The sequence below is a fragment of the Primulina eburnea genome, chromosome 16 (assembly GCF_022965805.1).
Source record: "Primulina eburnea isolate SZY01 chromosome 16, ASM2296580v1, whole genome shotgun sequence".
In the NCBI taxonomy this organism is placed as follows: Eukaryota; Viridiplantae; Streptophyta; class Magnoliopsida; order Lamiales; family Gesneriaceae; genus Primulina; species Primulina eburnea.
This window is the reverse complement of record NC_133116.1, coordinates 3,197,360-3,218,895: the sequence shown is the minus strand read 5'-3', so window position 1 is coordinate 3,218,895 and position 21,536 is coordinate 3,197,360. Positions and strand designations below refer to the sequence as shown.

Here is a 21,536-nt window from a genome sequence, read left to right as displayed (position 1 = left end):
TAGTTTTCGATGTAGCATCAAACATGTATAGTAGTGGATTTGTAAGTATGAATGAAAGGGGGCATTATGCCATTACACTAAATGACACTGAGGAGCATTTTTTGGAGGGGATTAACTTTCTCAATAGTAAACAAAATTAAAGCATAACTATGTTGGCTAAAAGCCTAAAAGTTGGAAACTTGGTCCTTCTTCATTCAACACATATGTTACAACATTGTGGCTTTTCTTTTGTACTCATCTATACTAATTTTTTTTTCATGTACTTAAAGACTCCTCTTGGTACATAGTTTCCGAAAAAAAAATAGAAGGGGGCTTTTACAAAAAGAAATATACGGAGACATACATGGATTTGGTTAGAACAGAAAGGAAGATTAATGGACAAATCAAGAATGTCCAACTTGGAATAAAGTTTCTTGTGTTGGTCATTTTTCTTGGTTACATGATGATATGGATTATGATGCCTACAAATATATTTTGGCTACATTGGTTGCCTCGTATTCATGCTGCGACTGCTTCGACTTACTTTGGGCTACAAGGTTTGATTTCATGTAGTGTGTTATGACAATAGAGTGTTTGGTAATAAATTTTCCGAGTTTGTTGGAGTTACAGGTGATCAGTAGTTGCATGTGGATCGTTGTTGTACATCTTGTAGCTGGTTAGAAACTTGGTTCTGAAAGTTTTCTTGTACTAACTTCACTCATCCTTTGATTACATTAGGTGCAAATTTTCTTATATATTCATTTCCGATCCTTCTTATCGCTACATTGGGATGTTTACATCTCTATTTGGACAAGTATGTTGATGATGCAGACACTAGGTATGTGAATAATCTCTTATAGCACAATTTCTTATCAGAGTTTGATCAGGAATTCCACTTGTACCAATTGCAATTTTTTTTCTCTCGATAGAGTTCAAAAGACTGCACATTTTGTCTCTTGGAAACGACCCGTACTCGTGAGAGGCCCTCTTGGAATCGTGTCTTTGGCAGAATTATCATTTCTATTAATGTTCCTTGCGCTCTTGATATGGTCATTTTCTACCTATGTACATGTCATGTTCAAGAATATAACTAGACAAGCTGCTTCAACTATGAACGAATCTGTGTAAGATTAATGTTTTATAAGCATTTGACAACTAAATGTCATCGGTGTAATCAATTACTTGGGAGAAATATATCAAAATACATACCCATTTTTTGTGTTTGTATCAGGTGGGAACTCAAGCTAGGCAGTGCTGCTCTGCTGTTAGGCCTTGTAGGGAATGTATGCTTGGCTTTCCTCTTTTTTCCAGTGGCTCGAGGATCATCAATCTTACGCTTGTTTGGCCTCACTTCAGAATCCACAATCAAGTATCATATTTGGCTTGGCCATACAACATTAACCCTTTTCACTGCACATGGTCTTTGCTATGTTATCTTTTGGGCTAATACACATCAGATCTCGGAGGTATATAATGATCAAGTCTTGGTCTAATTTTTGTGGGATTTGCTAAAAAAAAACAGATTCTTGATCTTTTTTCAGATGATCAAATGGAATAAAATTGGGATTTCAAACCTGGCTGGTGAAATAGCTTTGGTCTCTGGATTAATAATGTGGATTACAAGCTTCACTCTTGTTAGGAGGAAAATATTTGAACTCTTCTTCTACACACATCATCTGTACATTGCTTTTGTTGTTTTCTTCGTTTTACATGTGGGATTTCCTTATTCTTGCATCATGTTACCCGGTTTCTACCTCTTCTTGATTGATCGGTATCTGAGATTTTTACAATCTCAGCAAAAAGTTCGTCTGGTATCTGCTCGTGTATTACCTTGCCAAGCCATGGAACTGAACTTTTCCAAGGATCCAAGTGAGTTATGATTCAGTATGCACCTCTCTTTACAGAGATATCATGCTTTTAGATTACCGAATAACTTTACTCTATTGCCCATCTCCTTATTTTCCATTCGTTACCAGGATTGAGTTATAAACCATCAAGCATTATGTTCATCAATGTTAAGAGTGTATCTAAGCTCCAGTGGCATCCATTCACTGTAATCTCAAATAATAACACGGATCCTGATCAACTCAGCGTTGTCATCAGATGTGAAGGGGGCTGGTCTCAGAAGCTTTATCAGAAACTTTCGTCTCGAATACATCGTCTTGAAGTATCCGTTGAAGGACCCTATGGTCCTGCATCAACCTCATTTTTAAGGTTAAATTTTACCAAAAACACAGCATTCCTATTATTTGAAGTCGGCCAATTCTGTTCCTTCTTTTTGATACCATATTAGAAGTGAATAGACAGAAATTGGAAATCTGAGATTCATTCTTCTATTCCATCATGTCCAGAGAAAGAGGGAAAAATGTTTTTATACAAAGAGAATCATTTGTAACAACTCTTATTTACAGGCTGGAATATATTAACTTAAAATGTTATCAAGCGACATACCATGTGGACTAATGCATTACGTATGCAGGCACGACATGCTAGTGATGGTGAGTGGAGGCAGTGGAATCACTCCTTTTATTTCCATCATTCGAGAACTCATTTTCCTTTCGAGCACATCAGAAATAAACATCCCAAGAGTTCTCCTCGTGTCAGCTTTCAAGAAATCCGAAGATCTCGCAATGCTAGAGCTTCTGCTTCCAGAATCAGGAACTGTTTGCAATATTTCCACCTTAAAGTTACAAATTCAAGCATACGTGACGAGAGAGAGAAGGCCCACGATGGACAACCAGAAGCAACTTCAAACCATCTACTTCAGGCCAAATGCTCTTGACAGACCAATTTCTTCCATTTTAGGCTCGAACAGTTGGATTTGGCTTGGAGCTATAATTTCATGCTCTTTTCTCATATTTCTCATTCTAACCGGTCTTCTGACTCGTTACTACATCTACCCGATTGACCATAACACCGATCAGATATATTCGTACACTGCAAGATCAATGCTCAATATGTTGTTATTGTGTGTGTCTATTGTGATTGCTGCAACGCTAGCGTTTCTTTGGAACAAGAAACAGAACGCTATATATGTGAGGCAGATTCAAAGTGCTGACTCCCCAACATCAATAGCATCTCCAGCACCAGAATCTCGGTCTTACAACATCGACAGAGAATTAGAAAGCCTTCCACGCCAACAATCTTTGGAGCAATTCACAACAATACATTTTGGCCAAAGACCTGATTTGAAAAGTAAGCTCCTCTTTTTTCCCTAGAAAATAATAACAGAAACTAGTTACCAGGGTAAAAATCAGGAAGCAAGAGTGCGCCTCGTCCCCCAAGAAACAAAAAAAAATTCCAAATATAAGTTTTTTCCATGCTCCATAAATTAAGTCACCCTTCCATGCATGGAATTACATGCATCTGCCTCTGAACATGCAATGTTGTTTTGACGAAATGTATCTTATTTTCTGTGGCAGAAATACTGTTGGAGTTCGAAGAATTCGACGTGGGAGTTCTGGTTAGTGGGCCCAAGAAGATGAGGCAGGATGCAGCTGAAATATGTTCATCTAGTTTAGCCAACAACCTGAGTTATGAATCTTTTAGCTTCAACTGGTAAAATTGAAGCCGCGAGAAAATCTTACCTTAGTTTAGTATCATGAAATCTTATCATGTTATTATGTGCTTCTTTGAATATACTCTTGTCAAATTTGATCAAGTTTTATGGGTGTATTGTTTTATTCAAGTCAAATTTAATATGTTTATTTAATTAATTAATATTTTAATACTTAAAAATAGGTAACAATAATTTTTTATATTAATAAATGATCAAATTTAAAATATTTTTATTCATTCTAAGTAAATTTTTGTACGAAAAATATATCACTTTTATTTTTGGCAATATGTTTAACAACAAATAAACAAGACGGTATAAAAAATAGAGAATTATGATTTTGTTAAAATAATTAGTGTAATTTTTTAAAATTTTAATATATTTAATTTATTATTATTATAATTATAATTATACATGCGTGTGTGTGTTTATAAATATGTGAGTTTGAGATATTTTATTTCCAATTACATGTCCATCCAAATATTTAGGGTGGATCAAAAACATTTTTTGACATTTTATAGTTGTATCTTATGCTTTAATTCTTATATTTAATAAAATTTCATTGAGTAATTAAAATTTTATTGACATTTTGAATCTAGACTTTCATAGAGTTTTAAAAATCAAGTTTGAATATCACATGATTTTTTAAAACTATACAAAAATTTACATTGAATGTATAATTAAATTTTTATGAAATAAATAAAAGTCTAGATTGAATATCTCTATATTTTTTTAAACTCCACAAAAATCATTAAAAGTTTAGAACCAATTAAACTCCATTTGATGTTTATTTCAACACCCAAACATATCACAATAAAAACAAACTAAAAGGGATATTTGCTATAAACCTCACATGAGCCGAGCTAAGTATCTATTTTTACAACAATAAACAAAAAAAACCAATTTTCTACCATATTTTTATTTCAAAAATAAACTTCAAAATTAAATTTCGGATTTATTGGGAAGCAAAAGTTCTAAATTTTTTAATGAATAATGTGAGAATATTTTTTTCTGAAACATAATAATTACATTAAAAACAAATCACTCATCAATTTGACTAAAAACAAAAGTGACTATACTATTTATCTATCTACTTTGATTTGAGGCGAAATACACTAACCAGATTAATCGAAAATATCAAGGAAGAAAACGTCCACAACTGCACCAAACAGCCGTTTTTAAAGTTGGAATTGCATTATAAACAAATGAGTTAGCAGAAAACAACGAGCTTCTGGCTGTCTCAGTACACTTCTGTCAAAAATCGTAAAGCCAATCTGCAAAGCGGGGTGGTCACAATTAATTGACCAAACACCCCTCGGCACACCAGCAAGGCAGAACCTCACAAGCTACTGCCACCAGTTCATATTACCAATTTACCATCAAGGATGCATCAGCTTAGGTGAATCAATTGCCATGAGATCAGAAAACCTTTCTTCCCCCCAGTTCATGTATGGCAGCTTTGGTGACTCTGGTGATCGGCAAGCAGGTGACAAGTTGCCAGAAGTCTCTGTTTTCCAGAATTTTAGAACTTGGTCATTAGAGGGCTGCTCGATCATCTCTTCCATGATCAAATTCCTAACCAGTTCCTCGGGCTGAATCATAATTGAATAATAACATCTAAAATTTCAACGTTCATAACTTTGTAAATGAATGACAGAATGTGAAGGAACCGACCTTCTTTGGTGGTGACTTTACCACAGCAGATGGCCTCACGAGAAAATCTGAGAATACCAAGAAATGAGGATTCGGTTCTGGGGCATAGTTACAAAAACGAAAATGAATATATTGATTTTTAAAGTTGATTGGCAATACCATTATCAAGTCCAACTGACTTCATAAAGAAGCCCAAATCCATGATTTTCGTTTGTGCTTTGATGCACTCTTGATGATTGTGATGAAATCGATCTTGTACTATAGAGATGGGTACTTTTTTTTCTGCAACAGCGCTTAACTTCCCACCTGTCGTTGGCACATATTGTAAAGGTCTCTTAACTGAGTTTGTAATGTCGCCAAGCGCTATCCTGTCACCATCTTCTCCTTTCTCGGTTGTTTTTCCCCTTTTTTTGGTGGTAGCAGTAGAAGCAGCACATAGATCTTTCCCAGTGGAAGCAGCATTTGTAAAATTGTCTGTTTTGTTTGACTGAAATACAGATGGTTTTCTTGAATTCGATATGTCATTCAGAGCTTTCCGACCACTGATCCTTCCTTTCTTATCTGCCTTGGGTACATCAGTCTTTCCACCTAGAGTCTCCAAGAGAAAAATCAAAGCATTAAAACTCCACGCATATTAACAGAATATTTGATAAAAATTTATGTTAGGATATGAGTAAATTTACCATTGTGGAGAATATTTAAATTTTGATCTTGCATCAGGAAATGAGCTGGGGTTGCCATAGATTTTTGTTCCTGTAACAAATTGCAACCACGATCTGAAAAATATTCAGAGCAGTCTGGCTAATACTGCCATGCAAAAAATCAAGGTATGAGAATGTTTACACACAGAAAACACCAGTAAAATTGTCTGAGGAATTTATTACACAGATTCAATATCTACTTCCATGGGAGAGGTAAAAGAATGTAAAAGTTTTTAAATGTCTAAAAGGACAATTAAGAACTACAATACATTTTTCTACATTTACCCCTTTATACCAGAAGCATAGTAAAAAATCATTGATTCATGGTTTAATAACTTCTGAAGGCAACCAACACAATCAGAAAAGAAAAACCAAAGAAATTTTTTTAGCGGAAGATTCTATGAACTCCTCACCAGGGCAGTACCAGTTTGTCAATAATTGAGAAATTTGCATCATAATCTATTTGAATTTTAATGATTCGATACACTTGAATAAGACTGTATTGAATTAACTTCATCAAAATTCATATAAGTTATATCCGTCAACTGGAAAAAAGTTTTGAAATGGTAGTAACAAACCACAAATTTGCAGCAATAATCCTCTTCCCCTCCAAAATTAGCCATAACTACTGTCTATCTTTTAGTATATCTATTAGTTCATTAGCGTACAATACTGTGATTGCTTAAATTAAATACAAAATATACCTGCTGTATTCTTAAGTTATCTGGGATTTATCAACTGCTTTATTCATGAAATATGGAAAACGCATGGAATATATGATCCATTTCATAACTCCAATATCAATAATTCATAAAAAGCAACATCCTCCGAGATCCTTCTTCACCCTTTAAGCATGTATGATCAAAATCACTTTGAAAGCACTCGATTGAAAAAGAAAAAATAATTATCAAAAATAATGAAACCCAAACACACAGGACTCCAAAATAGCTCATGGTCAGAACAATGGAAACCAGAAACACACAACCCAACTAAAACCCTAAAATTTGGGGAATAATCCAATGAACCATCAGACTAAAAAACTTGGGGAAGTTTAGATTATTGGTTATCAACTGCTCCAAATTTATCCCAATGTACTCAATTAAACTTCCAATATTGGCAAGAATTCTTCCAAATCAAAAGTTGAACAAAATACGAACACTCAAATTAGAAGGCTTTAAATAATTCGCATGCTAAGGATAAGAAATTTAACATCAATTTACAAAGATAGATATCACCTCAAGAAACGTTCAGGTCATCATCCGACTTTTTCTCACGAAAATTTCCAATAAAACAAGAAGATGGAGAAGAAAACTCACGGTAGCTTCTCAGATTTTCAGATTCTCACTTATTTCAGAGGATTAAACTAAATATAATTTCTTCACCCGAATCTTCTCAATTTTCAAGGGCTTGAAATCTTGAATGAATTCTGGCACTTTGGCGTTCTACGAATATAAAGGGGCCGGAGTGCCATAACGGTCATATTTGTAAGGGCGAAATTACAGAAATAGGCCGTTCTCACCCAATAATTACAGAATTGGATTTATCTTTTTCCTTAATCAATTAAATTATATTCCAATAAAATACTCTATATCATATAAATATTTTAATGTTAGTAATGTACAATGTGATTTGAATTATTTAGCATGAATATTATTTAATAACAGTGAAGTAAATTAAATTAATCAAAATTTTAAATGGTTTGTTTTAACAAATTAAATACGTTTACTTGCCATCTTAAATTTTTTTATATAAATGTAAATTGAATTTTTTGTTGAAAAATGAGTTTACTATAATTAAGTCTAAAAATCATGTGGTCATGTGCATTTTCCTAAGGCCTAGTATATCAAGTCACTCGTATGCCTCACCAGGAGATATACATTTTAATATTATTAATCAATAATTAACTTTTTTTAAAAATATTGATCATAATTAAATTAAAAATAACTTTCTTATTTTTTTATGATATGATGTATAATGTCTTGATTAAATGTATTAAATTTAGAGGAAGTACTATATATAAAATTTGAACAAAATGGATTCATTGCTATAAGTAATTATGTAGAGTAAAATTTATATAAAAATTAGCTGATTGGAATTTTAATAAGATATAAAAATGACTGATTTTTGGGTAAAAAAAAAAGGTATATATATGAAATACATATATGTCGATGGTCGATATAAATTGCCGGATAAAATTAAAATAACATTAATTACTAATTATATTGGCAAAATAAAATAAATCATTCCCATAGTGTTCGACATCAAGTAAAAACTCGCTAAACTAATAAATAATTCAACTTTTCTTCTCAAATAGGTGAAGAGATTTGTTAAAGTTTTGTAAATAGTATGTCTCTTGTGAGACGGTTTCACATATCTTTATCTGCGAAACGAGTCAACCCTACCGATATTCACAATAAAAAATACTATTTTTTCATGGATGACTAAATAAGATATATGTCTCATAAAATACGACCCGTGAGACCGTATCAGTTATCACGCAAATTTTTGTCTTTTTGTAAAATTAAAACATCTTCTCGAATTTATTATCAAAAAAGCTACAAACCATGTAAAATTCACCGTCATTATTTGGTTGCTAGCTTTGGGAAAACTTGTGATGTAAAGCAATGACACCTTTATATTTCTCAGTAAAAATTCAACAGACACAGTTAGCTTGGCTGACGCTTTGCATTCCTTAGCATAATTGAATTCCCATTTAATTGCTTAAAAAATCAGTTTTGTATGTTTTTAAACTCATATTCTGTGGGGCCCTTAACTCCTAATCGTTATTACAATGCAATCTGATTAGGGTTTAATTAATCACAGCGGAAAACGGATTTAAAATTTCTTTACAATGAGCCCAAAATATCTCTTCTGATATTTAAATACTAAAAATAATATCTAAATTCAAATCATAAACACGCCCACACGTAATCAATCACATACAAACATCTCATATCCTCGAGACATGCCTCGGTATATAGATACATATACATATATACTGGGAATCAGACATAAACATAAAACCTCAGCCCAAGCTGTGGCTCCCACCAGAAGTACCCTCTCCGGTCTCCTGATATCCTGGAGTATCTGCCATTGTCCACACACAAAGACAACAACAGCCCCTCTTGGGGGTGAGCAAAGCTCCGTATGGAACAACCACAATATATACCACAAGTATCTAAACAATGATATATGGTATGCAATGCATGTATGTCGTGGAGGTATAGGGTCAAATGCCCATCTACTGAGCACATGTCAGAATCAATCGAATCGCTATCAAATCAAATCAATGCTCGAGCTGGCACACCGGCCGATATGGGAATACACATATGATAGCGTCGACGAAGCGCCATCAATCCCACATCTCATATCCAATCATATGGGGCCACAATTGTCTATGCTTTACGGGTCATATAATACCGGCATAGCGATTGTGTTCACAATCCCCGGAGTCCAATCAAATCATATCAGGGTATCCAAGGATCATAGCTCAACGTGCATGTCATGTATCGATGTATGCATAAAATGATGTGTGTTAACAAAACATTTATTTATACATCGACACTCCAATCTCAATGTCATGTATGCCACATCAAATCATCAATTAGGCACATAGACACGTATTTCAATCCAATCCAATCAAATCAATCCAATCATATATCGTATGTTACCCGGTCGCAACATACCTCAATTCTTCGTTCCAGTTGATGTAGCCTGAAGATATCGGTATAATACTTTATCCACATCAATAACATACTCACTCCAATCAATAACATACTCCAAAATCATTAATATGAGTTTCAAATATCATTTGAAACTTCAAAAATTCATATCAAATCAAAATCATATCATAATTCAATTCCGACTTCAAAACTTAGTTTCTTGTCCCTTATTCTACCGCATATATAACCGACCCATAATTCTTCAATCTCAATCCAACAATTAAAATTCCATAATTATAATAAATTAAGAATAATTCAAAATAACATCACTATAATCATCTCTTCTTCGTTAAAATCATACATTATTCAACAATCTTCAACTTCTGTATGATTTAACGATTTATCGGATTTAATCCAAAAATCGACGAATTTCAAATATCACAAAAAATATAAAATTTATACCTCAAATCGAAGACCTCGTGTCAACGATTCCAGATCTGAAATCGGTTCGTCGATTTGATAAACATATAAATCGCACGATCGAAAAGAGAAATTGAAAATCTTATTTCTCTCCTATCCCTCTCGTTCGACTCTGCTGAGAAAAATGAAAGAATGAACTTTCATTCTCACGTAAGTTTATCTTGTCCTTTTTTTTTTTTTTTTTTTTAATATTATATTATATTATATTAATAATAATATAATATAATATATACTATTTAACATTTTAACATCGGTTTATCCCTTCTTCTCTATCTTTGAGTTTTCTACATCATATCTAAATTTCAATTCATTTGGGCTTCATATGAAAAAGATATATCACTATTTACCATTTTGCCCTTAAAATTAATTAATTATTTTTCAACTTATCTACGAAAATGCCATCAAAATAAATTGAATATTTTTCAACTTATTTACCAAAATGTCATCAAAGCTATTTTAGTCTCGGGGTCTCACATATTCTCGGTTTGATTTTGCATCATTGAATTAAAATCCAAAAGCTTATGGGATATTTGATCATGATTCTAAAAAAATTATTCCCGTGAATAATTAATATTATAATCACTTAATTTATCAAATATTACCTAATTCTGATTAAAATTCATAGCGATAATCTTAATTGAATATAAAAATAATGTCCTCTCCTTTATTACAAAATTTCATTATGTTGCTTGCTGTAATATACGTGAACGAGGATCAAGAAAAGACGAGATAAATTTGGCAATTTATTGAATTTTTTTGTTAGTTATGCTTCTTCTCGTTAATGAAAACATTAATAAACCGATCGAAGAAAATATAATTTATTTTAATACCAAGCATATGCGACTGTAATGGTTCGATGCCATCCACCCCAAGGAGACGCCACCAGTGGGGCGATGTTTGTATTCATTTCTTGCTCCACGACGGTCATCACTGTGGGGGAAAACACTTTACGTGGCGGTGACGATCGTCTCGTTGATTCTCTGTATAAATTATATTTTTTTTAAAAATACATCATTAGATAAAATAATATTGTCGATAAATATACATAATTTTAGATGTATACATGTTAGGTTACACCAAAATAAATGTGTTCAAAATCGAGTGACCATTTGAATGTGATAAAAAAAAAAAAAAAAATTGTTTCTTATTTCATAGTATTGATTTACAAGAAGTTTTACTAAATTTATATGGGCTTTTATTATCTTTGCTGAAAATATTGGCCTTACTAAGAATTTGAGGCCCACGCACACTCACGACTTCAAATATTATTTTATAATTTTTATGTCCTAATCTTTCATTTCATAATAATAAAATGGAATAATACAAGTTTCAAAAATAGCAAATTAAAAACACCGTAGTATACTTCCAACAAAATTAATGATAACTATATTAATTTTTTAAGTTTGTTCAAATAATACTAAACAATTAATACGAAATTGTTTTTGATTCAGAAGTGTTGTTCAATTTTAAATCGAAGTTTTGTTTATATAGTTTTTTTAGTCGATACGAAGGATAATTATAGAATTAAATATTTTTTTGTCTTCTAACGTAGTTATTATTGTATACATAGTTACGCTCATTTGAGTTAGAAATTAAATCGCAAATGGGACATTATACATCTATAGATTATATTTATTCCTCCTTTTATTTTTGGGTTCATAAAATTTTTTTGCAACGTATATAATGTGATGATTAAATGGACTAAAACTCTTGTGCTGAGATTGTCTCATTGATCAATTTTTTTAGACGATTTTCAATATGACCTAGCTGATGAATAATATTATACCAATAAAAATACTGTCATCATGAATATAGATCGAGTCGACTTGTCTGACAAATATAAATCTCTTCTCACTCCGCTAAGAGTCGAAAAATTGATGATGAATGGCGATTCAATGCTTCATTATGTATGTCGTTCACACTCCACCAATATAATGTAAAATGCGCCATGTGGGAGGGCCACGCTCGTTTTCACACCGAATCATTGAGAAAATGACGATTATTCTTGTTCGCAAATTTGATCCAACATTTTTCCACGGGAAAACCTTTTTTAAGTATAAATAATCTATTTTAGATTTTCGGTGTAAAAATGCAGTCATTGTCCTACTAGTTTTAGTGGAATGATTGAGTGAGTCTTATATGAGACAGTCTCACGGATCATAATATGTGAGACGAGTCAACCCTACTCATATTCACAATAAAAAGCAATACTCTTAGCATAAAAAACAATAATTTTTTATGGATTATCCAAATAAGAGATCCGTCTCACAAATACGATCCGTGAGACCGTTTCATACAAGTTTTTATCGGAATAGATATTATTTTGATTCGATATTCTATATTTATTTATATTTTAGATTTTGCATGCCATTCTTTTTAAATTCCACGGCTTTTCCATGTGGGTGTGGCCTGGAAATTTGAGAACTAAATGACATTGACTGCAAAAGCATCCCGTGTGAAGCCCGCGTTAAGATAAGAATATTCTTTATACTTAAATTTTCCAATTCCTCAATATTTTATTCATGACCAACCTTATTTTATTTATTTTTTATTTAAATGTATGTGTACAATTTTTATTTTATTTTTTGTATTATTTCTCTTCTATTTTCAACGGCCTATAATATAAAGTCTTATTTGACATAAAAAAAGTTTTTAGTTCTCAATTTTAATTTAAATTACAAAAACTATTGTCAATATGTTTTATTGAATAATTTTATGAAATAAATATTCGACTCGATTGTATATGAATTTAGTTGATTCGTCTCGTGTGTACAAGACCAATAACATTATAGGTAATCATTTTGTATTAGATTAATATTTATTGAAGAGCAGCAGAGATTTCTAACTCTGAAAAGTCCTCTCTCCATAACCACTCCCTAAAATCTCATTTCTCATCGTTTATATACCCAATTTACCCTTACTCATTTTTTTTAACTTCAATAATTTATAATGGATGTTTTTTCATTGTACTTTCACCGTGTAGCCGATAAGGGTGAAAAAAGTCTGGATGGCATATCAGTAATAAATTCAAATATCAAGCCCAAACAAAAGTCACTCCGCCCTATAAATGACCCAATCTCACTTCTTCTCTGATGCCCCAACCAAGTTACGTAATATATTTTCTTATAAAAAAAATTAATCAATTAATATATCGAAAATGGCGTCACGGTACGAGGTTGAAGTCACCCTCACTTCCGCCAAGGACCTCAAGAATATCAGTTGGCGACACGGCAAGCTCAAGCCATACGCCGTCGTCTGGATCGACTCCAAGAACAAGTGCTCCTCCCACGTCGACGAAGAAGGCGACACCTCCCCCTACTGGGATCAGAAGCTCACCATCCCCTTCGACTCCCCCATAGAGGAGACCACCCTCTACATAGACATCGTCCACGCCGACGCCGATGAGGACACCAAACCTCTCATCGGCTCCGCCAAGCTTCCCCTCCGCGACGTTGTGGATGATGTCGGGTTGGGAGCCCTCGCCGATCGGAAGCTCGAGCTGGTGCGCCCATCCGGCAGGCCACATGGCAAGGTTGAGATCAAAGTCAGCGTACGCGAACCGCGATACCGTGCGGCACAGGATCCTTACCACGCGCCGCCGTACGGTGTGCCTCCGCCTGGGTCGAGGGACTACACACCCCCACCACCGTATGGAAATCCATACAGTGCGCCACCCGCTTATGGTTCACAGCCAGGATACCCGGGTTACGGGCAGCCGAGCTATGGACAGCCTGCGGGTTATGGACAGTCATATTACGGGCAGCCGGGAGGTTACGGGCAGGGTAGTTATTACGGGCAGTCACCTCCTGTGGAGGAGAAACAGAGCAAGTTTGGGGGGATGGGAACAGGCTTGGCTGTGGGCGCCGTGGCGGGGGTGCTAGGTGGAGTCGCGCTGGCGGAGGGCTTTGATGCGTTGGAGGACAATATTGCTGACGACGTGGCAGATCGAGTGGAGGATGATTTAGGTGACGAAGGGGATGATTACTAGGAACGTATTGGAAATGGAAATCTCATTTTAATTTCGACGATCTTTATGCATTTGTTGTGTTTGATTTGAATTTCAAAATAATCCCTTGTGTTTTTAAATCATTTTTAGAATCCATCCCTTACTTTTATAAAGGGGTATTTTCTTTTTCAACAATAATCAGATTCTCAAAGATTGATTAACAAAATAAAAAAAATGATTTTTGTGAATGAATTTAACATGGTGAAAGATTGCATTTTCGGGGATTGAATCGCAGAATGTAATAAGATGACAAGGAAGAATGCAACAAAAATTGAAGTTGGAGTCAAAATTGTACAAGCCATTTCATTTGTCATTTTGGTGGATGTTTCAAGCCATCACGTAAAATATATGTACATAATTTCTGATTTGCCAATACTTAAAATCAGAGTGCTTTTTTATTTAATATAACATATTATTTGAAATAAATGGTGGCCTACAAATATAGGGACCAAACGAAAGCTAGTCAACTCCTGGCTTTAATATCATTTTGAATAAATAAGAAAATGTTGATGCCTTGTTTGAAAATCTGCAAATTGCTTTCAGCTGACCTGTTTCATTTGAAATGTTTTGAGATCAATAAATTGAAAGGCGACCTTTTGTTTATTTTGCGGGACATATACAAAATGGGCAACTGACATATCAGAATATGAATAAATTATTTACTTAACATCAAATTATTACATATGCTCTTGACTTTTCTCCTACATATTGTGCCTTAAAAATTATTTCAATATATTATTTTAAAAAATAAATTATATAACTAAGTTTTATAATTGGCTGCTTTAAAAAAAACCCATAAGTTAATTTTTTTTTTTTAAAAAAAAAAGGGTATGGAAAGCAATCGTCAAATATGCTGAAAAAATGATAACTTTTGTGATGAAATATATTCCAATAATAATATATCTAAATATCTATCAATATTAGAATGGAATATTTTTAGAATGAAATATTTTTCATGTTTTTAATGTTTTATATTAATACACACACACATACAAATGATCAACTTGATTTACCCTTGTAAATTTGAGCATGATTCTAGATTTTGATGATTGTTAACATGTAAACTATTATCAGATACATTGTGCATGATATACATAATATCATGATATAAGTTTTGTTTTTTAATCTGCCAGTAAATTAAAATATGTCAACCATCAGCTCTCGGTTTTATCTTTTAGATTCGATCTTGAAATTAAAATCAGAAAAAAAATAATATTAAATCTGATTTTAATTTTGTTTATGAATTAAGTTTATGCTGTATCTAAGTTAGATACATTGTGCATGATATACATAATTGAATTCATTATTGACAAAAACTTGTGTGAGACGATCTCACGTGTCGTAGTTTGTGAGACAGATCTCTTATTTGGATCATCCATGAAAAAATATTACTTTTTATACTAAGAGTATTATCGGTTGGTTTGACCCGTCTCACAGATAAAGATTCGTGAGACCGTCTCACAAGAGACCTACTCTTCGTTATTATATCTGATCAATTATTTATCTAGCTATATATACCATGGATTTTAGTGTGCATGGGCAACTACAGATCTGTAATTACTAGTGAATCTGGGATAACAGGTTTATTTTATATAATAATAATAATAATAATAATAATAATAAATGAGTAGATATAAATACAAGATTTCATCTTGACATGCCCGAGCAACGTGAATCCATCGCATGTTCTAGGAAGTGTCTAGAAAATGTTGTCCCCGTATACAGACGAATCAATTTCTATCCAATGTTAAAAGAAACGATTGAAGTCATGAGAAATAAATTATGGCAAGTGACTAACTAATCTTTTTCACAAATGTGCTCTCTTTTCACGTGCAGGTAATTTAAGATTTCTTTAACATTTTCTTGATTCTGAGCGTTTGTATTCATCTTATCCCTGTTGCGGTTAATCTGTTTCATCAAAATCTTATCTTGTTTTGATTTGAGGTTATTTGTCGATAGATGATTAATGGGCACGTGTTTTACTTTCAGAGTACTGAAACTATTGGGATTTCGATTGATTATCAGGCTTAGATTTAGTTTTCTTGAGAATTTGTTCCCATTTTTCTTGTTCTTACATTGAATTATTTCGTGGTATAATAGCTTTGATTTCTCATGAAATGTGCTATGTCAAGAACTCAACACTGAATCCTCCACTCCAAGTTCATGTATTCAAATTATTCTCTATTTCAGATGGTTGATTTTCATGTGAATTCAGGTGAAACAGATATGAATCTTGGATGTAAATATTCTGAAATTGCTAAGTGTTAAACATGGCTATTGCTCCAACTGTAAAAGTGGTTCTTGGCTCAATCGCGTTCTGCATATTCTGGGTCTTGGCCGTTTTTCCGGCCGTCCCATTCATGCCCATCGGAAGGACTGCAGGTTCTCTCCTTGGCGCTATGCTTATGGTACTTTTCCAAGTCATAACTCCAGACCAAGCATTTGCTGCTATTGATCTGCCTATCCTCGGTCTTCTTTTTGGGACAATGGTTGTTAGTGCTTATCTGGAACGAGCCGATATATTCAAATATTTGGGCAAGTTACTATCTTGGAGAAGCAAGGGAGCGAAGGACTTGCTTTGCCGAATTTGCTTGATATCCGCTGTTTCAAGTGCCCTATTCACCAACGATACGTCTTGTGTTGTTTTGACGGAATTCGTGTTGAAAATCGCGAGGCAACACAATCTCCCTCCTCATCCTTTTCTGTTAGCCCTGGCCTCAAGTGCAAATATTGGGTCATCAGCAACTCCGATAGGCAATCCTCAAAACTTAGTTATAGCTGTTCAAAGTAAGATCAGTTTTGGAAAGTTTTTGTTCGGAGTTCTCCCCGCGATGCTCGTGGGAGTTGTGATCAATGCTTTGATGCTTTTGTGTATGTACTGGAAGTTGCTATCGGATCAAAAAGATGAAGAAGATGCTTCGGTGGAAGTTGTTGGAGAAGACGATGTGAGTTTCCATCGATTTTCACCTGCTACAATGTCACATATCGCGTCACTGAAGTCCCAAGATTTGAGCTCTATTTTAGACTCCATGGGTATCCACAGCCCTGTGAACGTCGATTGTCTAACAAATATTCACAGCCCTGTGAACGTCAATGGCCATGAGTCGAAACTCAATCATCGTGGGAACATGCCCGAGAATGATAGCATTCACAACTCTCCTAATGTTAATGTTCATATAGATAACACCGAGAAGCTTAGAAACCGAGGGTATTTAACTGAGAGTGAGATTCATAAGGTCCTAAATACGGGAGTTGAATCAGTTAGAAATTCAGATGCTTCAAAAGAAACTACAAACTTCGGGCCTATACTATCAAAAAGGGGTCCCTCATCTTCTGGGGTTGAGTTCGAAAATTTTGGGTCATTCACAGAAGGAGGACTTGGATTTTCCAAGAAATGGAAAAGAATCTTATGGAAAGCATGTGTTTATCTTGTTACTTTAGGAATGCTCGTGGCTCTGTTATTGGGGCTAAACATGTCGTGGACTGCAATTACCGCTGCACTCGCTCTTATCGTTCTTGATTTCAAAGACGCCAGGCCTAGTTTAGAAAAGGTGATATTCATTTCTTAAAAGTATTCTCAAACTTTTTTATGTCGTTGACATTTCGACATATTTGACATGCAGGTATCATATTCGCTCTTGATATTTTTCTGTGGAATGTTTATTACCGTCGATGGGTTCAATAAGACAGGCATTCCGAGTAGTTTGTGGGAGTTCATGGAGCCATATGCAAAAATAGATAGCGTAGGGGGAACTGCTATCTTAGCAGTTGTTATTGTTGTGCTCTCAAATGTTGCTTCCAATGTTCCGACAGGTATGTCAAAAGTTGAACTCGAATGCTTTTTTTTTTTTAAAGATTTTCAACACTATTTACATTTGTTATTACGCCTCTAGTATTCTTATATAACCCTTTTTTGGCCGATCCTATGAAAATCAAAGTCCAAGAAAGTTCTTTTCAACATTTTAAAAAGAGCTTTTCAAGTCGAACAACTTGATTCGAGTATTAGCTAATCAAGTACAATTCTAGTGTAGCCCTCGGCTCGTGTCAAAGCTTAGTATGCAGCCTTGTTCTATAATTTGTATACAATTTCTGGGTCTCCTTAACAATATCGATATATCTAACGTTGCACGCTCTGGTTGTACTTAGTGCTACTACTCGGAGCTCGTGTGGCAGCATCAGCAGCGGCGATATCACCTGCAAGTGAGAAGAAAGCGTGGCTTATCTTATCCTGGGTGAGTACTGTCGCCGGGAATATGTCGCTGTTGGGCTCAGCTGCAAACTTGATCGTCTGCGAGCAGGCACGTCGTGCTCTACACTGCAGCTACAATTTATCATTCTGGAAACATCTCAAATTCGGATTTCCTTCTACGATTGTAGTTACCGCGATTGGTTTGATTCTCATCAGAGGGTGACACTCTTTTTTCCAAGTCTAAGATTGAGGATATTTTATGCAAGATGCCACCAAAAACTTGCCATGGTCAAGAGTATACACAAGTCTAAGTTCTTGGGAGAGTTCATAAGTTCTTTTGTCTTATACCATCTGAATCATGAAATACTTTCCCCTTAAATTTGTTATATTAACACATGCCCTTATCGATTTTTACTTGCGTAAAAAATTACGATATAAATGACGACTGTATCAGTAATATCGAGCCGATTACCATAATTATATCATATCTATATATAACTTATAAAAGTGTGCATCACTCATTTGTTTTCTAATTGTGAAAAGACATAAATGTCTTTTTTATTAATATGAATTCAAAAAATCATATAAGAATATATATGTAAAGTTGTAACAAATGCTAATAAATTGTCATTACAACATACATTGATTGTAATAATTTATACTATTTCAATAATAAAATGTAACTCATATATTAAATTTATCAAATAATTGATATTTATACTACATTTAAATGTTTTATTTTTTAATTTTCTCTATACATTTTTTTAGTGATTTTATTTTATTATAATTTTGTAATTATATTTTAGTGCAATTTTTAATTAAATAATAAATAAATTATAGTATTATAAGAAGATATATATAAAAAAATTTAACTATATGTCCAATAGTAGAATAACATGATAAATATAAAATAATATGATAATGTGAAGTTTAATATTAACATATTTTATGGGTTTTTAAACAAAAAATTGAAAGTAAATAGTTTAATAAATTTATTAGAAGAATTTATATCAATAATTATGAATGTCCATATGTTAACAATCTCATAAAATATGAAGCTCTTAGAAACATTTGGAGAGTTTGACTACACTAAGAAAATTTATCGAATAATTGATCTTTATACCATATTTAAATGTTTTACTCTTTTAATTTTCTCTGTACATTTTTTGTAATGATTTTATTATAATTTTTTAATTATATTTTAGTGTAATTTTTAATTAAATAATAAATAAATTATAGTATTATAAGAAGATATATAAAAAAATTTAACTATATGTCCAATAGTAGAATAACATGATAAATATAAAATAATATGATAATATGAAGTTCAATACTAACATATTTTATGGATTTTTTAACAAAAAATTGAAAGTAAATAGTTTAATTAATTTATTAGAAGAATTTATATCAATAATTAAGAATGTCAATATGTTAATAATCTCATAAAATATGAAGCTCTTATAAAAATTTGGAGAGTTTGACTATAGTAAGAAAAGTAAAGATTTTAGTAGCACTTTTGAAAAAGATTATACATACAACAAATTTATAAATTAATTACACAAAAATTTGGTGATATTTAAAATATCAACTAAGATTGATTAATATTTATATTTATACATTAAATGTCTAAAGCTAAACCTGATTATGGTTATCAAGAACAGTAGAACCAAAATCAAACTAAATCTTTTCTTAGTTTCAATTCTAAAATCAGTTATCATAATTTTGCAATTTAAAAAATCTTTAATAGCAAATTGTAAAATAAGAAATTTTGAAAATAATATTACATAAAAATTGAATAAATATTCGATAATAAAAATACTTTAGAGAAATAATATTTTCTTCATACATAATCTTACAAAAAAATATTAAAAGAATAGCTTTTTTTAATAAAATATTATCAAAACTAATGAAATAATAATATTGATAATAAAATATAACATATAATATTCAATTTAAATATTATTTAACTTCCTACATAACTTTTTTACATTTTGTTTTAGAATTATATGTCATAAATAAATTAATTTTCATATACATTAGTTAATGAATAATTTTTAAAAAAGTATATACTTTATATTTTTCATTAAGCCATCGATTACAAATTATATATATATATATATTATTTATATATATATATATATATATATATTATGTATTTGTATGTGTTTAGTGATTGTATATTGTTGGGATCAAGAAATAATTTAGATGAGGTGGATAATCTCTTTAAAAAATATTTGCTTTTAAAATTTGTTTTCAATCATTCTTAGGCGGCTGAAAGATTTTCTCAAACGGTTAGAAATATGAACCACGTGAAATGTGTAGAAGACGGTTCAATATTTCTAATGATATTTTCAACTTGTTGGCAATATAAACAACAAGATAGAGTTTGAAATGTAAAAACTCGTAAAAGTAAATACAAGGGAATTTTATGGATGTTCGGATAAAAACACTCATACTTCACCACTTCTTCCTCTGTAGGAATGATTTCACTAGAGACTTTGTCTGATATATAACTTTTTTTAAAAATATACTAAAAATATTGAAATTTTTATTATAGCTAACTCTCTTAATTTTTCTATCTGATTAATATTTTATGATATTAGTAGTATATTAACATTCTTAATTAGTGATATAAACTCTACTAAAAAATTTATTAAATTCTTTACTTTCAATTCTTAATTAAATAAACATAAAATATATTAGTATTAAATTTCATATTATTATATTATTATATACTTATCATGTAATTATACTATTGCATATATAATTATTTTTTTCTTTATTACTTAATTAGAAACTACACTAAAACATAATTACAAAATTGCATTAAAATAATAAAATAATTTGTACAAAGAAAATTAAAAGGATAAATTAATATTTAAAGTTAGTATAAAGATGGATTATTTGAGAAAATTAATATAGGAGTTATATTTTATTCTCGAAATGATATAAATTATTATAATCAATGTATATTATAGTGATAATTCATTAGCATTTGACAGACTATTAATTATATATTACGTGGAATAATTAGGCTACTAATTAATTATATATTAGGTGGAATAAATAAAAAAATTTGATATTTCAATATATTTTTTTATTAAAAATATTAAAAAAATATATATTTAATTATTATACTACGTGTAAAAAGAATAACAAAGTTTTTCATTGTAAATTTTCTACTATTCTCATAAATTTTGTGTTGTTAGATTAATTACGTGAAAAATTTTTCTACACAATCATTAAATACATTAAGATCATAATAGTGTTTTTTTTTATTTTTTAATAGAAAATTTCAACATAAGAAACT

General features: G+C 31.9%; 4 protein-coding genes across 7 annotated transcripts; 3 read left to right on the top strand and 1 right to left on the bottom strand.

Moving 5' to 3' along the window:
• The first annotated feature begins 216 nt into the window (after window positions 1-216).
• Window positions 217-3,640, top strand: LOC140816712 (ferric reduction oxidase 2-like). The gene is made up of 8 exons (XM_073176131.1): window positions 217-536; window positions 718-817; window positions 909-1,103; window positions 1,211-1,445; window positions 1,521-1,848; window positions 1,956-2,193; window positions 2,459-3,174; window positions 3,402-3,640. Exons 1-8 carry the CDS (start codon window positions 344-346, stop codon window positions 3,539-3,541), a joined length of 2,145 nt encoding a protein of 714 aa, XP_073032232.1. The 5' UTR covers window positions 217-343; the 3' UTR covers window positions 3,542-3,640.
• Window positions 3,641-4,672: 1,032 nt separating this feature from the next.
• Window positions 4,673-7,420, bottom strand: LOC140816540 (uncharacterized). 3 transcript variants are annotated; one of them, XM_073175871.1, is made up of 5 exons: window positions 7,206-7,420; window positions 5,872-5,995; window positions 5,348-5,776; window positions 5,210-5,256; window positions 4,673-5,127 (listed from the first exon to the last, which is right to left on the bottom strand). In XM_073175871.1, exons 2-5 carry the CDS (start codon window positions 5,927-5,929, stop codon window positions 4,915-4,917), a joined length of 747 nt encoding a protein of 248 aa, XP_073031972.1. In that variant the 5' UTR covers window positions 5,930-5,995; window positions 7,206-7,420; the 3' UTR covers window positions 4,673-4,914. The 3 variants fall into 3 exon arrangements, with proteins under 3 accessions (XP_073031972.1, XP_073031973.1, XP_073031975.1); XM_073175872.1 differs by having other exon boundaries at window positions 5,872-5,964; XM_073175874.1 differs by having other exon boundaries at window positions 5,872-5,941.
• A 5,700-nt stretch (window positions 7,421-13,120) lies between these two features.
• On the top strand, window positions 13,121-14,175 carry LOC140816839 (uncharacterized). Its single transcript, XM_073176321.1, has one exon. The coding sequence runs from the start codon at window positions 13,189-13,191 to the stop codon at window positions 14,017-14,019; it is 831 nt and encodes a 276-aa protein (XP_073032422.1). The 5' UTR covers window positions 13,121-13,188; the 3' UTR covers window positions 14,020-14,175.
• Window positions 14,176-15,708: 1,533 nt separating this feature from the next.
• On the top strand, window positions 15,709-18,703 carry LOC140816701 (silicon efflux transporter LSI2-like). 2 transcript variants are annotated; one of them, XM_073176112.1, is made up of 4 exons: window positions 15,709-15,873; window positions 16,253-17,588; window positions 17,661-17,850; window positions 18,184-18,703. In XM_073176112.1, the coding sequence occupies exons 2-4, from the start codon at window positions 16,308-16,310 to the stop codon at window positions 18,447-18,449; spliced, it is 1,737 nt and encodes a 578-aa protein (XP_073032213.1). In that variant the 5' UTR covers window positions 15,709-15,873; window positions 16,253-16,307; the 3' UTR covers window positions 18,450-18,703. The 2 variants fall into 2 exon arrangements, with proteins under 2 accessions (XP_073032213.1, XP_073032212.1); XM_073176111.1 differs by lacking the exon at window positions 15,709-15,873 and having other exon boundaries at window positions 15,911-17,588.
• The last annotated feature ends 2,833 nt before the right edge of the window (window positions 18,704-21,536 follow it).